Consider the following 15000-nt stretch of genomic DNA (forward strand, 5'->3'; position numbering starts at 1 on the left):
ATGTTATGTTGCGTGGATATGCTGAGCCTTGCTCCGTTGCTCCTGACCCAGGGCGATGGGTGATGGGTGAGGAGCCAAGAAGAGAGGGAGGGAGGGGTGGTGGATGGGAGTGGAGTGAGTGAGGATGAAATGGGTGGTAGTGGAATTATGCCTTTGACTTTGGCTGCCTCCCTGGTAAGGGGTAAAGACCCCTTGGAATATGTATATATTATGTTGCAGGGACCAATAACAAGTATTTGCATGTTGTGGTCCTGCATGAACCCTGTCACATTCATCAGGAGGTGCAGCCCTGAAGGGCTGACACTTAAGCCCTGTTCACACTAGCGGTTTCAACCGCGGCGGTTCAGTTACACTGTAAGTCAATGGAGGCGTTCAGACACAACCGCGTTGTTTTGTCCTTGACTCTGCGGTACTGCCTCGGCTTCCGCGCGATTGAAAATGGTAATGTGAACAAGACCTTAGTGTCCGGAGTGGGAACCTGGGGGTTAATATGAGCTGACTTGGTCGCTCATGAAGACTCTTACCGTCATGACGGAGATTTCTGGATTCGGGTGCTGGAAGGTCAAGTTGGGTCCCCTCAGGGGAATCACCCGAATGGTGAATTTCTGCTCGGGCAGACGGTTGCTCTCTCCCTTCATCTCGTCCGCCACTAGAAGCAGAAAACCACTAATCAGTTAACCAATCAATCAAGTAATCAATGAATAAATCCGTTGACTCGGATCTCTCTTGCTAGAAATCCACTACCCCAAGATATCGAGCTGCAATATTACTCCTTAGGCAACTTAGAAACGATATTTTGTCTTCATTAAATCTCTCCTTTACTACCTTTATGTCTACACCTCTATGGTGCGCTGTTGCCTTTAATGATAGAAACTCTTGTTAACTCTGATTAAATACTATTACTGGACTGAGTGCTGGGCATTACAACATAACGGGTTCTATACGGTGACTGTACCTCGAGCAGTTGATGCTTGTTGACAGACTAATTATGTGCTGGTTACGTTTTAGTTCTGGGTGGTGACCCGAACGTAGTCGTGTAAGAAAACTGAACCAAACTGGTTGCTATATGATTGGTTATGAACCATTGCAGCTGTTATTCTTACCAGACAAAACAGATGGTACAGTTTATTTCTAAATGCATCGGGTTCCTCGCTTTAATTACATCACTTGATCTACTGTACACCCAATGTACGTTGATCACGTATTCAGATGCAACGCTGGTAATGACTTGCCTGTAAACTTGAAGCTATACACACGCTCCTCCTTGCCGATGTCGCCCAGGGGTGGCATGTAGATGATCTTCATGTCGTCGATGTCAGCCTGCGTGAACTGCCGCAGTTCGAGACCGGGCGAGTCGATGTGGAAGAGGGAGCCCTGAGTGGGACTCAAAGGGTGGGTGATGGTGTAGACCAAGTGCTCTGATGACTGAGTCTGGCTCCCAGCAAAGGAGAGGTGGTTTGGGGCGATGGTCACTGCTTGGCCTGCAAGAACCTGGAGGAACAAAGAAGTACAGATATTCATTTCATTCACGTACTTGACAGAATGAAGGTCATGATGTCTATCACAAAGTACTTGGCCCCAGTATGTCTACGTTTCTGGGAGCCGCACGTAGTCATAATATAAAGACAATAATAATATTCCCACTGCTTTTGTTCTTGAACAACAAAAACCTCCCCTGTGTTTCCAACAACAACCATAGATCCTGTGTATCTCTCTTAGGATCTTCGGTATCAACCTAAAGTAGTCAGTGTAATTGAAAAACGCTTGAAATATTGTTTATGAATATTCATAGTGTAGGATATCCCTTAACAAGGTCTCTATTTTCCACATCATCATTACGGTGATTGCAAGCTGGACATCCATCAAAGATCTTGTACACCTTTCTTAAGATCTTAGGTATTAACCCATCGTAGTCACTGCAATCGAAAAATGCTGGGAATGTTGTCCATGAATATTCACAATGTATGATCTCCCTTCACAAAGTCTCCAAATCCTCCTCATCCTTACAGTGATTCCTAGCTGGACTCCTGGCGCTGGGGCGACGCTGTTGCTTTCGTCTGACGGGTTGACCTGGATGACGAAGGCCTGATCGGTGAGGACGTTGGGCGGTTGCGAAGAGTCTGCCACGGAGAAGAGAAGCTGGTCGGAGGCCTGCTCGATGTCCATTTCACCCGAGTGGACGTACCACACGCGTCCTTCGTTGATGTCGCGTTGGGTGAAGCTGAAGGTAAACAAAAAGGGGACAAGTTTGTGAGGTTCTTTTGGCTGGAAGGTTTAGGGTAGATGACAATCACCTTTTACTTAACATTTTTATCAATATGTATTCAGATGTCAAGCTTAGGGATGACTTTAAAGATTTCTGTTCTTATGAACGTTAGGCTAATCAATCCAGTCTAGAAGAACCCATGGATAGTAAAGAGTAAAATGCGAAAGAAAGAGAGAAAAAAATCGGTTAAGCTGTATTGATTAACTCTTCACTGCCCAGACGATTTCAAACAGTTTAAGAAATCTTAACAGTAAAATATCCTATGCAGTCAATATTTTAGAAACTTTAGTGACATTCCCACGGACCAGAGCCACGTAGCCTTCTTTTATATCTGGAAACCTATACTAAAAAAAATAAAAACAAAAAAAAAAAAAAAAAACTCTTATAGGTCCTACTATCCCTCCGTTCTGTAACCTGCTTAATTCTCATACCTCCTCTGTCACTCCACCTATTTGGTCCGATATTTTCTTCAATGATAGAAGCGCTGGTTATGGCCCAGAAAATGGTAGAGTACTCACCTAGTTGTCGGTCGGAGGAGGTGCGTTTCGTCCATCTGGACCCAGCCGTCGTTGTAAAACCCATCGGGAGCCGGAGGCAACGGGATGATCAGAATAAGGCTCCCTGAAACAGTCAGCAGTGTCACATGCAATATTTGTTTGGACTGGCAGTTTCTATAGTATATCAATACAATAATCATCAGGCATATCTGCAGCAGAGTCATTATATATAGTTATATCTGAAAAGTACATCTATTGATGCGATGTTATGTATACGTATACATATATTATATATATTTTTTGTCCTTAAAAAAGGACCATGGGAGCTAATGGCACCCTCTCACAACGTATAATGACACCAACATGATATCAGGGAACTTTAAAATCCTGTAGCAGATTCATCACCCAACTCCTCCTGAAGAAGATCTTCCCGAAGTCGACTACCTTACCTTGTCCCGGGTTCTGGAGGGTGGGGAGGAGCGCGTACATGAGATTATCGTCGGCCGTGTCCACGTCTCTTGCCTGAAGGTGCTGCGGCGTGAGCTGGAGACGGCTCCCCTCACGGACTCTTGCCCCCGTGTTTCTCACAAGGACGGGAGTGCTTCTCACTTCGTCCACAATGTAGATCTAGGCAGTATGGAGAGGACATTGTGAGAAGTTAATTATTTTTGGCAACTTTTTTTGTAGGAGAGAGGCCAAATGCAGAGTATGGGATCCAATATATTTAACGTTTCACCCAGCTGGGCTTCTTCGGAAGAGGTTCTGCTGGGCGAAACGTTAAATACATTGGATCCCATACTCTGCGTTTGGCCTCTCTCCTACAGTGCTGTTGCAGTCGTTGTGGCTTTTTACAAAGATTACAAAGGCGGAGCATGCCGACAGGAGACCTTTTGGTCCATATCTAGGTCGGATGCGAAAAAAATCATAATAATAATAAAATAATAAATAAAAACTATAATAATGTAAATAAATAAAATACATAAATAAATGTATAGGTATAGTTAAATAATAAACAAACAGGTAAATAGTAAATAATAATAAATCAACATATAACTAATAATAAATGAAAATCAGACAGACAAATGATAACAAAACAAAAACAAATAATATAAAATAAATTATAATCATTACAGCATCTTGCTTAGGTGTTTATCTAAATGATTCTTAAAGCTTCGAACTGAACTACATTGCACTACCTGTGCAGGAAGTTTATTCCATTCATTAACTACACGGTTGGCAAAGTTGTTTCTACCTACTTCCAAATTGAAAATATTTCCGGAAAGTTTGAGACCATTGTTTCTTGTCTGATTCTCATTCAGTGTGAACATTTGGTCACTTTTGATTTTGTCAATTCCCTTTAGAATTTTAAAGACCTGTATCAAGTCACCTCTGAGTCTACGCCTATTTAGGGAAAACAGATTCATATTTACTCAACTGTTTTGTTTTGTTTTGTTTTTCAGTCTTTAGGGAAAGTATTAGAAAATGTACACAGGCTTACTAGTGGGCACACGCACGGTCACAGACACAGGCACATACGCACACTGTAGCAACAGCACCAAATAAATAAATAAATAAATAGATAAATAAATAAATAAATAGATAAATAAATAAAGCATTCTCGTCTTCACCTTGAGAACGAAATTGAGGATAGTGTATCCATCTGTGGCTTGCAGTACGATCATCTCCAACATCGGGGTTGTGGTGGTGTTGGGGGAGGAACCTAGGTGGGAGTAGGTCACGATCCCCTGGGACAGCTCCTCCAAGGTAAACTGAATGTCCTCCTCTCCTGCGATGGTCAGGTAGCCGTACCTAGGACCCTCTACCACTCTGCGTGAGAAGGTAGTCAAGTTATTACATGTCATATCGTATTGTGAACAGGAGGTCAGGACTTGCGGTAGAAACCCAAAGACCAAGGACATATATTAAAAAAAAAAAAAAAAAAAGGAAGCACATAATAGCAGGAAACAAAATTGTCCATACTAGGGCTGGTCGTACAAAAAAAAAAAAAAAAAAAAAAAAAAAAAAAAAAAAAAAAATTAAGCTGAAGAAAAAGAGAGAAAAAAAAGTCTTGTTCAGTACCTAATGCGGACAGCCTCCGGATTGTCCGCATCCCTGAGGAAGAGGTTCTCCTTCCCGATGGAGACGCTGTGTCCATTGAGGACGATCAGAGGCTCGTTGACGACCACCGTCGGCTCGAACCAGGAAACAACCTCGACGTGGACCTGTGCAGGATTGCTCTCGAACTGCCCGTCGCTGACGGAGAAGGTCATGTACCCTGAGAAGGGCAGAGAAGTCGAGTGGTGGAAGGACATCTTACTCGCCAGGAGCTCCTCGGCCGTGAAAGAGTCTCCCTTCTGGAGGATGTGATCCCTCCCTGAGGAGACACGTCTCAGCTCGCCGTTGGAAGGTTCCTCGATCAGGGTCACCCTTAACCTCGAAGGATCAGTATCCGGGTCGTGGATGAGGATCATCGAGCTGTTGAGGACGAGTGGGATGCCGTACTCCACAAGGAGGGGCATGGGGGATCCTATGGAGGGGGGCTGGAGATTGTAGAGACACAGACCCTTCTGGGGGTCCGGGAAGTAGTTCTCCCGGCACTCTGAGACGCACTTTCCGTCCTCCAGCCAGTACGAGGGTAAGCAACGCTCACACTCGAACATGGAGCATTCTTGACAGTTCGCGTTGCACTCTGGAAAGGACAGAGGGTGATGTAATGTTATGATCATAGGTGACAAAATCCATAAAAGGCTTTGTGGCTGATTGCCACTATGGCAATGTTCTTATGCCATAAGCCAGGACGAGGGTAAGCAACGCTCACACTCGAACATGGAGCATTCTTGACAGTTCGCGTTGCACTCTGGAAAGGACAGAGGGTGATGTAATGTTATCGATCATAGGTGACAAAATCCATAAAAGGCTATGTGGTTAATTGCCACTGTAACGTAATATTAGATATTACGTCATATGTGTAATTATGTTATAGAATTGTGTTCCTTTGTATTACATAACTATGTTCATATTTCTTGTCTATGTATGTATTGTAACAATGTTAAGCAGTAACGCCCGTCCACTATATGTAATCTTGCCTACGTGCGGAGAGAGGTGCGCACTCTTGTAGAACAAACAGACAAGCGAAATCCTGAATAGTTCGGAGCGCACAGATTTGACAGTTACTAAATAAATAGATTGTTCAAGCGAGTCGAGGGTCCTAAAACTACCCATGTTGACGTGTGTTAACTTACCCTCCCCCCCCCTTTCACTCACTCGCACACTCACCCGGAAGTATTCCGCTTCCGGTCCATTGGTATCTACCCGGATGACATCGCTCACTCGTCGTCATTTTCCCACATATTGATCTCTTGATAAAAACTAGGTTTAGATTCATGAGACGATTGGTGTGAAGTGATCACCCTTTTTGCCTACATTACGTGTCTGATATACATTGCATTACTTTACTTATATTTGTACTTATTACTTATTTTGATGCATGTTCCTGATCTCTTTGTACTTAGATAGTACCATATTGTATACGTATCTTGTGTTTCTTATTTGAACGATAATTTCCATATTCTTATAATCGTGTAACGGTCCCATTGACCCTACTGCCCATTCTCTTTTGTGTTGATTGCCTGTAAATAGTTTCCACATTAATAATTTCGTTTACTAGTTTTATCGCTAGTTTAATATTCCTTTCCTGGAATCTTCTTTGTTACCTTTACTTCTAGTCTTACGAATTATCTAGGCCCTGACCAGATAGTTCAGTCCTACAGTGGCTTCTAGAAGTGAGCTGGTTCTTAAGCACTTATCCGTTATACGTAACGTATCTTCACATACCAGCCAGCCCGTAACACCACTATGGCAATGTTCTTATGCCATGAGCAATACAGATGAAATAGTGAATTGGAGTAATCTCTCTCATACAATTCTTGTTAAATTGAATAGCCGCTGACGTTCTGACGATCTGTGTAGCTGATCGCTCAAAATTACGGAAGACCTTTTTTTTCCTCATTGTTCAATGTGGAACAGAAGTTTCCGATATTCATCTGGGAACCAGTATCTGCAGATTTCAAGGTCTCTTACCTCTTCTTCAGCTGGGTGGTAATAGTGAATATTCTAATCTTCTTGGACTATATGTTCACATGTGAGAAATGACGTCAGAACGTCAGCGGCTACTCAATCTAACAAGAATTAATCATTTCCGTAGCTTTACGAAGCTCAATACGGAAATGAATGTATTGCACAGGAACAAAATTGCAAACAAAATGGTGGCGTACAACCAAATCTTATCAGCACAAATGTTGTAAATAAACAGAAAACTGCCATAAATTACAAAAACAAGATAAAACAAATTACATGTAATTAAGTCTTATCAGCGCATAGACAATGAATAACAAAATTATCTTATATCACAAACAAAATGGCGGACAAAATGGCGGCATACAAAGTCTATTAGTGACTAACCGTGGCAAGTATGATCCCAGATATTAGCAAATGAACCCTGAGGGCAGGAGGCATGGCACTGGCCTCCTTGTAGGAGGTATGGAGGCCGACAGGATGTGCAGAAGGTACCGTTGCACTGACTACATCCCGGGGGACACTGTTGGCACTCAATGCCTTCCGCAAAATAACCTGCAACAGGAGAAAATAACATAAAAGAGCCATCGTCACTTTCCATCAATTGTTTTCACTGTTACCAAACTATTTCGTTCAACCTAAAGGAACCTTGAATGACCAAAAGGTTAGCCCACCAAGCTATATACGAAGGAATGAACGAAAAGTTATGAGAAAGGAAAGAGAAATACTTCGCTGTCTTCACCTACCGGAGGGACACTGTGCGACGCAGGCATTGTTCTGCCTGAAGACGTTCGGGGCGCAGGAAAGGCAGTCTTCTTGTTCAGGCCCCAGACAGTCTCCGCAGGTCCAGTGACACTCACGACATTCACCGTCAGCGCCTTCGTCAGAGAAGAACATCTCGGGGCACTTGTCCACGCAGCGTCCGAAAAGAAGTTGAAGACTTGGGGGGCAGCTGGTACAAGAGGCGCCGTCCTCGGAACAGGTGGCGCAGCTGGCATCGCTGCAGATGGTACAGAGGCCATCTTCGGTTCTGTAGGTTCCTCGGGGGCAATGCTCCTCGCAGGAACCCTGAAGAAGAGGAACCGGTCTGACTTCGAGAGTCAAAGCGACAGGAAGCGTCCGAAGTTTTCGAAAACCAAACTCCAGAGGGATAAAGAAAGGATACGAGAGAACAAAAAGAAAAAAAAAAATCACCTGCTGCGTAAGGGTAAATCCTTCGGGACACGAAGTACATGCCAAAGGCCCCTCGCCCTCACACGTCAAACAGCTGAAGTAGCACTCCCGACACCTTGTCGACCTCGGCGTATGCGACTCGAAGTACCCCGGGGAGCAGGTGGCCACGCAGACGGAGCCCTCGGCGAGGCTAAGAGGTTCTCTGCAGTGGGCGCAGAGGGAGGCGCTGATGTTGGTCGGGTCCTGGACGCAGGCGTGGCAGCTGGGATCGCAAGCTAAGGGAAGATTTGAGAAGTTTCAACCAATCACGTGTCTCGCTTCTTGGTCTCAACCAATCAGGATTTTTCGATTTTCTTTTCCGTTTCACTACACATGCATGGAGTAAATTGATGGTGATTTGTTGAAAGAGAATCAGATGATGAGTATTTTTCAAAGTGAAACGCGAGAAGTATAAGAAGATTAACTGAACATTGAGAACGTCTGTCAGTTCAATGCTAAGTGACATTTGTGTAAGAGAGAGAGAGAGAGAGAGAGAGAGAGAGAGAGAGAGAGAGAGAGAGAGAGAGAGAGAGAGAGAGAGAGAGAGAGAGAGAGAGAGAGAGAGAGAGAGAGAGAGAGAGAGAGAGAGAGAGAGAGAGAGAGAGAGAGAGAGAGAGAGAGAGAGAGAGAGAGAGAGAGAGAGAGAGAGAATGAGAGAGAGAATGAGAGAGAGAGAGAGAGAGAGAGAGAGAGAGAGAGAGAGAGAGAGAGAGAGAGAGAGAGAGAGAGAGAGAGAGAGAGAGAGAGAGAGAGAGAGAGAGAGAGAGAGAGAGAGAGAGAGAGACAGAGACAGAGACAGAGAGACAGAGAGCGCGCGCGCGCCCCGTCCTCGTACCTTGGCACTCTCCGGCCGAATCCGTGTAGTGTCTCCGGCGGCACCGGTCGACGCACTGGGCACCGCTGGACCTCTGCTTGAGGGTCATCTCCGGAGGGCACGAGAGGCACTCGTCGTGGTTGGGTCCGGAACACGTCAGGCATCGAGTGTCACACTCTGTACAGGGAAGAAACGATGACCATATTCAGTAGTTCATACATTCTATCCATCTATCTACCTATCTACTTATCTATCTATGTACCAGGAGCTTCTTTCCCCTTATATGGTAGTTAGCCACTTCTGAGGCACGCATCCATTCCCATCCATCACCTTTTCTCCCCTTTTTTTTATCTTAGTTCCTCGTGGGTGACGGGTCATCCCTAACTCCCGCCCCGGGGCTGAAGCAATGGGCCAAGACACAGCATATCCCAAGGCCGCTTCACTTACACAGCAACCGCATATACATGCATACATACATACATACACACATGCATACATACATACATGGGATGGGAGGGCTTCAAGAAGTTACGAGATCATTACATACGAGTGTATATATATATATATATATATATATATATATATATATGCTTGTGTGTGTGTGTGTGTGTGTGTGTGTGTGTGTGTGTGTGTGTGTGTGTGTGTGTGTGTGTGTGTAGACAGTGCTTTTGTATTTCTAAAGTAATACCAAGTTTCACGAAGCGCTTACGCACCGACACACCGAAGCTCCGTGGGATGTGGGTAGAATCCAGGATGGCACTCCTGGACACAGATGCCCTGCTGTAGGCGCCAGTCCTCGTGGCACGCTTGGCACACCGTTGGCACCTCCGGGTTCCAATCTTGGCACCCTGGCGGTGAGGCTACGAGAAAAAGGGAGAAAATAGATAAGTAGATAAGTTAGTAAATTAGTAAATGAATGAATAAATGAAACTCCTCTCCCTCGAAGGTGAATGAACCAAAGTTTACGCACATGGATACCAGCTTCATGAAGTCTCCCCTGGGCAGCGGCAACTTCATGAAGCTGGTATTCATGTACGTAAACTTTGGTTCATTCACCTTCGAGGGAGAGGAGTTTCTTCAACACAATGGCCTTGCAATGGGGTCACCTCTGAGTTCCGTGGCTGCTTGCCTCTTCATGGAGGTCCAGGAGAAGGACCACTACTCTCATATCATAGGAAGGAGGGCAATATGGCTCAGGTACGTGGACGATGTACTTATAATCGCTCCGAACAGGACAGACCTGGATGACGTCAGGAGTCAATTAAATAGAGTGAATCCGCAGATCCAATTCACTATAGAAGAGGAAGAAGAACGAAAGCTTCCGTTTCTGGATACCCTGTTAATAAAGACAACTGAGGGCCTCCTATTCAGGGTTTACAGAAAGCCTACGAACCGTGACGACTTCATACACTACCTGTCGGCACACAATGAGAGGACGAAAAAGGGGGTAGTCATGGGCTTCTTCCTGCGTGCCTACAGGATATGCAGCGAGGAATTCCTGGAGGAGGAAATCGAATACATCATCGCGGCCTTCTTGAAACTTGGCTACCCCAAGGGCTTAGTCCTGAGCCTAAGACGAAGAGCGGAAGAAATAATCCACACAAGCAGGTTAAGAGAAGGCAACGCCACCACAAAAACATCGTACATGGCGCTTCCTAACTCTGAGAAGGTAGGAGACATTATTAGAATGCTCAGGAGCACGGAAGTAAAAGCAGCCGTAACATCGGGAACGAAGATCGGTGACATAATAAAAAGCGGGACTAAGATGAGGGGGAGTAAAGACAGCGTCGTATATAAGATCCCATGCACATCATGCGATAAAGCATACTATGGAGAGACTAAGAGGGGGCTTGACACTAGAATCAGGGAGCATAAGGCCGACCTCCGTCACCATAGACTCACCAACGCAATGGTGGTACATGTTGACGAATCTGGGCACCTCCCACACTGGAACCGAGCCGAGATTCTACACGAAGATATGGATAAGAAGACCAGAAAATCTATAGAAGCTGCATACATCACCACTCGTCCGAATATCAACAATAAGGCTGGGAGCTTCACCTGGGCCAAATCCTCAGCGAATATAGCGCTTCGTGATTGGCGGTCTCAGCGGGCCAATCAGAACACAGCGTTATACGCTCGCACACCCCCTTGAGCCGTAAGGCGTGTATATAAACTCTGTATGTATCTAGTATGCTCATTCCTTTGAGAAAGTCGATAGACGAAACGTCAGGAATAAAAGCTTCACCTCCAGTCCATGTTTCCTTTACCGTGTCTATACAAAATGGAGTGGACTGAATTCCTTGAAACATATCACAAACTCTTAGTGGAATCTCTAGGCAATTCTATTCAGTTAATATCTATATTCCCGCATTGTTCAAGAAGTTCAAAATCCTTCTAATGCCTCATTGAACAGATGATGGGCTAGTGAACACTGAGCATTTCTGTTCATCAGAAGAACAGTTCTCGACTTTGAAGGGTCTCTGTTTGTTCAATAGAACTGATCAAACAACTTTGCTTCCTACATCAATTTATCAATATTAATCTACATTGTCAATATCATTGTATAATCATATTGATCTATTGGTGTCAGTTTTCAAAAATTCAAAGCTTCTCAGATGAGAATCTGACTTTTTTTTCTATAGTTTAACGTCACAAAATCCACCCTGTAAGAGGTGAGGACGGTGCCCCTTACAGAAGACTTTGTAGCTTGGGATTTACTGAACCATGCCCTTGGTTCCACTTCGCCGGTGGCAGGGGTCGATCCCCCATCCCCTCGACTTTCGCTTCAAGTACCAACGCCCTAACCCGCTCGGGGCAGCGAGCTTCCTAAACTAATCCTAAAAATCCTAAAATCGTAAAAATCCTAATCCTAAAAATTGGTTTAGATAGTTTGGCGCTTGCTTGGCTACCTCCCTAAAAAAAAAAAAAAAAAAAAAAAAAAAAAAAAAAAAAAAAAAATGGAGAAGACTGCAAAACACCATAAGGCCTACACTAGGCAGTTCCATGTCCCTTACCACCTTTCATCCCTATCCATAAAGTTATCTAATCTTCTCTCAACTAATTGTTTCAGTACTCACCACATGGTTACTAAGTCTATTCCATTCGTTGACCACCCAGTTGGTAAACAAGGGTCTCGCCTATTTTGTTCTTAAGCCGAAATTTGTCTGATTGAAAAAAATTACTACGAATCCTACCCTGCTGTCTTAATATGATGACCTTGCCGGCATCACCCTTGTTAAACTCCTTGGCCCATTTGAATACTCCTATTTGATCAACCTTGGTATAAAGATAGACACATCGAAATGTATATAATGCGGATTACAAAGGATTACAAAGGCGGAGCATGCCGACAGGAGATCTTTTGGTCCATATCTAGGTCGGATGCGATAAAAAATCATAATAGTGATAAATGAATAAATAAAAACCTATAATAATGTAAATAACAAATAAAATACATAGATAAATGCATAGGTATAGTTAAATAATAAACAAACAGGTAAATAGTAAATAATAATAAATTGACATATAACTAATAATAAATGAGAATCAAACAGACAAATGATAAAAAAAATGATATAAAATAAATTATAATCATTACAGCATCTTGCTTAGGTGTTTATCTAAATGATTCTTAAAGCTTCAAACTGAACTACATTGCACTGCCTCTGCAGGAAGTTTATTCCATTCATTAACTACACTGCCGGCGAAGTTGTTTCTACCCACTTTAAGCTTCAAACTGAACTACATTGCACTGCCTCTGCAGGAAGTTTATTCCATTCATTAACTACACGGTTGGCGAAGTTGTTTCTACCCACTTTAAGCTTCAAACTGAACTACATTGCACTGCCTCTGCAGGAAGTTTATTCCATTCATTAACTACACGGCTGGCGAAGTTGTTTCTACCCACTTAAAGCTTCAAACTGAACTACATTGCACTGCCTCTGCAGGAAGTTTATTCCATTCATTAACTACACGGCTGGCGAAGTTGTTTCTACCCACTTAAAGCTTTAAACTGAACTACATTGCACTGCCTCTGCAGGAAGTTTATTCCATTCATTAACTACACGGCTAGCGAAGTTGTTTCTACCCACTTAAAGCTTCAAACTGAACTACATTGCACTGCCTCTGCAGGAAGTTTATTCCATTCATTAACTACACGGCTGGCGAAGTTGTTTCTACCCACTTAAAGCTTCAAACTGAACTACATTGCACTGCCTCTGCAGGAAGTTTATTCCATTCATTAACTACACGGCTGGCGAAGTTGTTTCTACCCACTTAAAGCTTCAAACTGAACTACATTGCACTGCCTCTGCAGGAAGTTTATTCCATTCATTAACTACACGGCTGGCGAAGTTGTTTCTAACCACTTCTACCCACTTAAAGCTTCAAACTGAACTACATTGCACTGCCTCTGCAGGAAGTTTATTCCATTCATTAACTACACGGCTGGCGAAGTTGTTTCTACCCACTTAAAGCTTCAAACTGAACTACATTGCACTGCCTCTGCAGGAAGTTTATTCCATTCATTAACTACGCGGTTGGCGAAGTTGTTTCTACCCACTTCCAAATCAATGGCACTTACGGACACAGACGAAGTCGATTTGGGTGTGGCCGGATGGACAGGCACTGTGGCACTCTCCGATGGCACCGTCGTGTGGCACCAGGACCTTCCCGGGCTCTTGGCACTCGAGGCATCTGAGGAAGGAAGTGGCACGTCGTCAATGGCGTGCCATGGCACTTTGGGATCTGATTGACGTCAGATGACTTTATTCGGTTGGGAGGGGAACTTTTCGCTCCTCAAAAGGGACAAAAGATTAAATCATGATTGTGAATAAATAGATAAATAGATGAATGAATGGGTAGGTAAATGACTGAATAGATATATCCGGTGCATAAATAAATCGATAAAGATACAAAAAGAAATAGATAAAGAAAATAATAGATAAGAAAAATGTCTATTGATAAATAAATAGATTAATAGTCGTCTGGCGGGAGAAATGAAAAATAGAAAGAAAAGAAAAGAACGAAAAAGAAAGAAAGAAAAATGATAGAAAAATAAAAAAGAAAGGAAAAAAGAAAGGAAATAAAAAACGAAAACGAAAGGAAAAAGATAGAAAAAAGAAAGAAAAAAGAAAGAAAAGAAAAAGAAAGAAAGGAAGATAGAATAAAGAAAGAAAAGAAAAAGAAAGAAAAGAAGACAAAAAGAAAGAAAAAAGAAAAAAGAAAAAGAAAGAAAAGATAGAAAAAAGAAAAGAAAAAGAAAGAAAAGATAGAAAAAAGAAAGAAAAGAAAAAGAAAGAAAAGATAGAAAAAAGAAAGAAAAGAAAAAGAAAAAAGAAAAGAAGAAAGAAAAGAAGATAGAAAAAAGAAAGAAAAGAAAAGAAAAAGAAAAGAAGATAGAAAAAAGAAAGAAAAGAAAAAGAAAGAAAAGAAGATAGAAAAAAGAAAGAAAAGAAAAAGAAAGAAAAGAAGATAGAAAAAAGAAAGAAAAGAAAAAGAAAGAAAAGAAGATAGAAAAAAGAAAGAAAAGAAAAAGAAAGAAAAGATAGAAAAAAGAAAGAAAAGAAAAAGAAAGAAAAGAAGATAAAAAAGAAAGAAAAGAAAAAGAAAGAAAAGAAGATAGAAAAAAGAAAGAAAAAAAGAAAGAAAAGAAAATAGAAAAAAAGAAAAAAGAGAAAAAAAAAAAAGATAAAAAAGAAAGAAAATAAAAAGAAAGAAAGGAAAGAAGATATAAAAAAGAAAGAAAATAAAAAGAAAGAAAGCAAAGAAGATAGAAAAAGAAGACGAAAGACAAGAAAAAGAAAGAAAGAAAAAAAAATAGAAAGAAGAAGAAGAAGACGAAGAAAAAAAAAAATCTGAACATCCCACGGCGCCACTCCCTAGAAGACTCACTCGTTGTGGCCCGGGCCCAGGCAGGCGACGCAGCTGTCGTGGCACGCGCCGCACGAGCCGTTGCGGGCAGCGAAGGTGCCCCTGGGGCAGATGGCGACGCAGCGATTGTCGATGTTGTGCAGGTAGGGCGGGCAGGACAGGCAGGAAGCAGGTCCTGGTCCTTCGCAGGTCCGGCAGGTCGAGTGACACTCTGGAGGAAGTAGACCCTCTGAGGATGGTTCTCGAGTTCGAAGGTTTATCGA

The 15000-nt window shown here is 42.8% G+C and overlaps 1 protein-coding gene across 1 annotated transcript in view; it reads right to left on the bottom strand.

Annotated features, from left to right (window-relative positions):
* Positions 1 to 15000, bottom strand: part of LOC143026804 (extracellular matrix organizing protein FRAS1-like) — an 824661-nt gene that overhangs the window by 32774 nt on the left and 776887 nt on the right. Inside the window, exons 16-29 of the mRNA XM_076187579.1 lie at positions 14759 to 14948; positions 13449 to 13561; positions 9577 to 9723; positions 8885 to 9040; positions 8032 to 8285; positions 7584 to 7905; positions 7225 to 7392; positions 4843 to 5452; positions 4392 to 4590; positions 3213 to 3390; positions 2785 to 2887; positions 2008 to 2221; positions 1233 to 1491; positions 525 to 649 (exon numbers count right to left, since the gene is read on the bottom strand). Of these exons, the coding sequence (XP_076043694.1) occupies positions 525 to 649; positions 1233 to 1491; positions 2008 to 2221; positions 2785 to 2887; positions 3213 to 3390; positions 4392 to 4590; positions 4843 to 5452; positions 7225 to 7392; positions 7584 to 7905; positions 8032 to 8285; positions 8885 to 9040; positions 9577 to 9723; positions 13449 to 13561; positions 14759 to 14948 (3038 nt within the window). The remainder of the gene's footprint in view (positions 1 to 524; positions 650 to 1232; positions 1492 to 2007; positions 2222 to 2784; positions 2888 to 3212; positions 3391 to 4391; positions 4591 to 4842; positions 5453 to 7224; positions 7393 to 7583; positions 7906 to 8031; positions 8286 to 8884; positions 9041 to 9576; positions 9724 to 13448; positions 13562 to 14758; positions 14949 to 15000) is intronic.

Source organism: Oratosquilla oratoria, chromosome 7 (assembly GCF_046742065.1).
Source record: "Oratosquilla oratoria isolate Oo_2021 chromosome 7, ASM4674206v1, whole genome shotgun sequence".
NCBI classification, from domain to species: Eukaryota; Metazoa; Arthropoda; class Malacostraca; order Stomatopoda; family Squillidae; genus Oratosquilla; species Oratosquilla oratoria.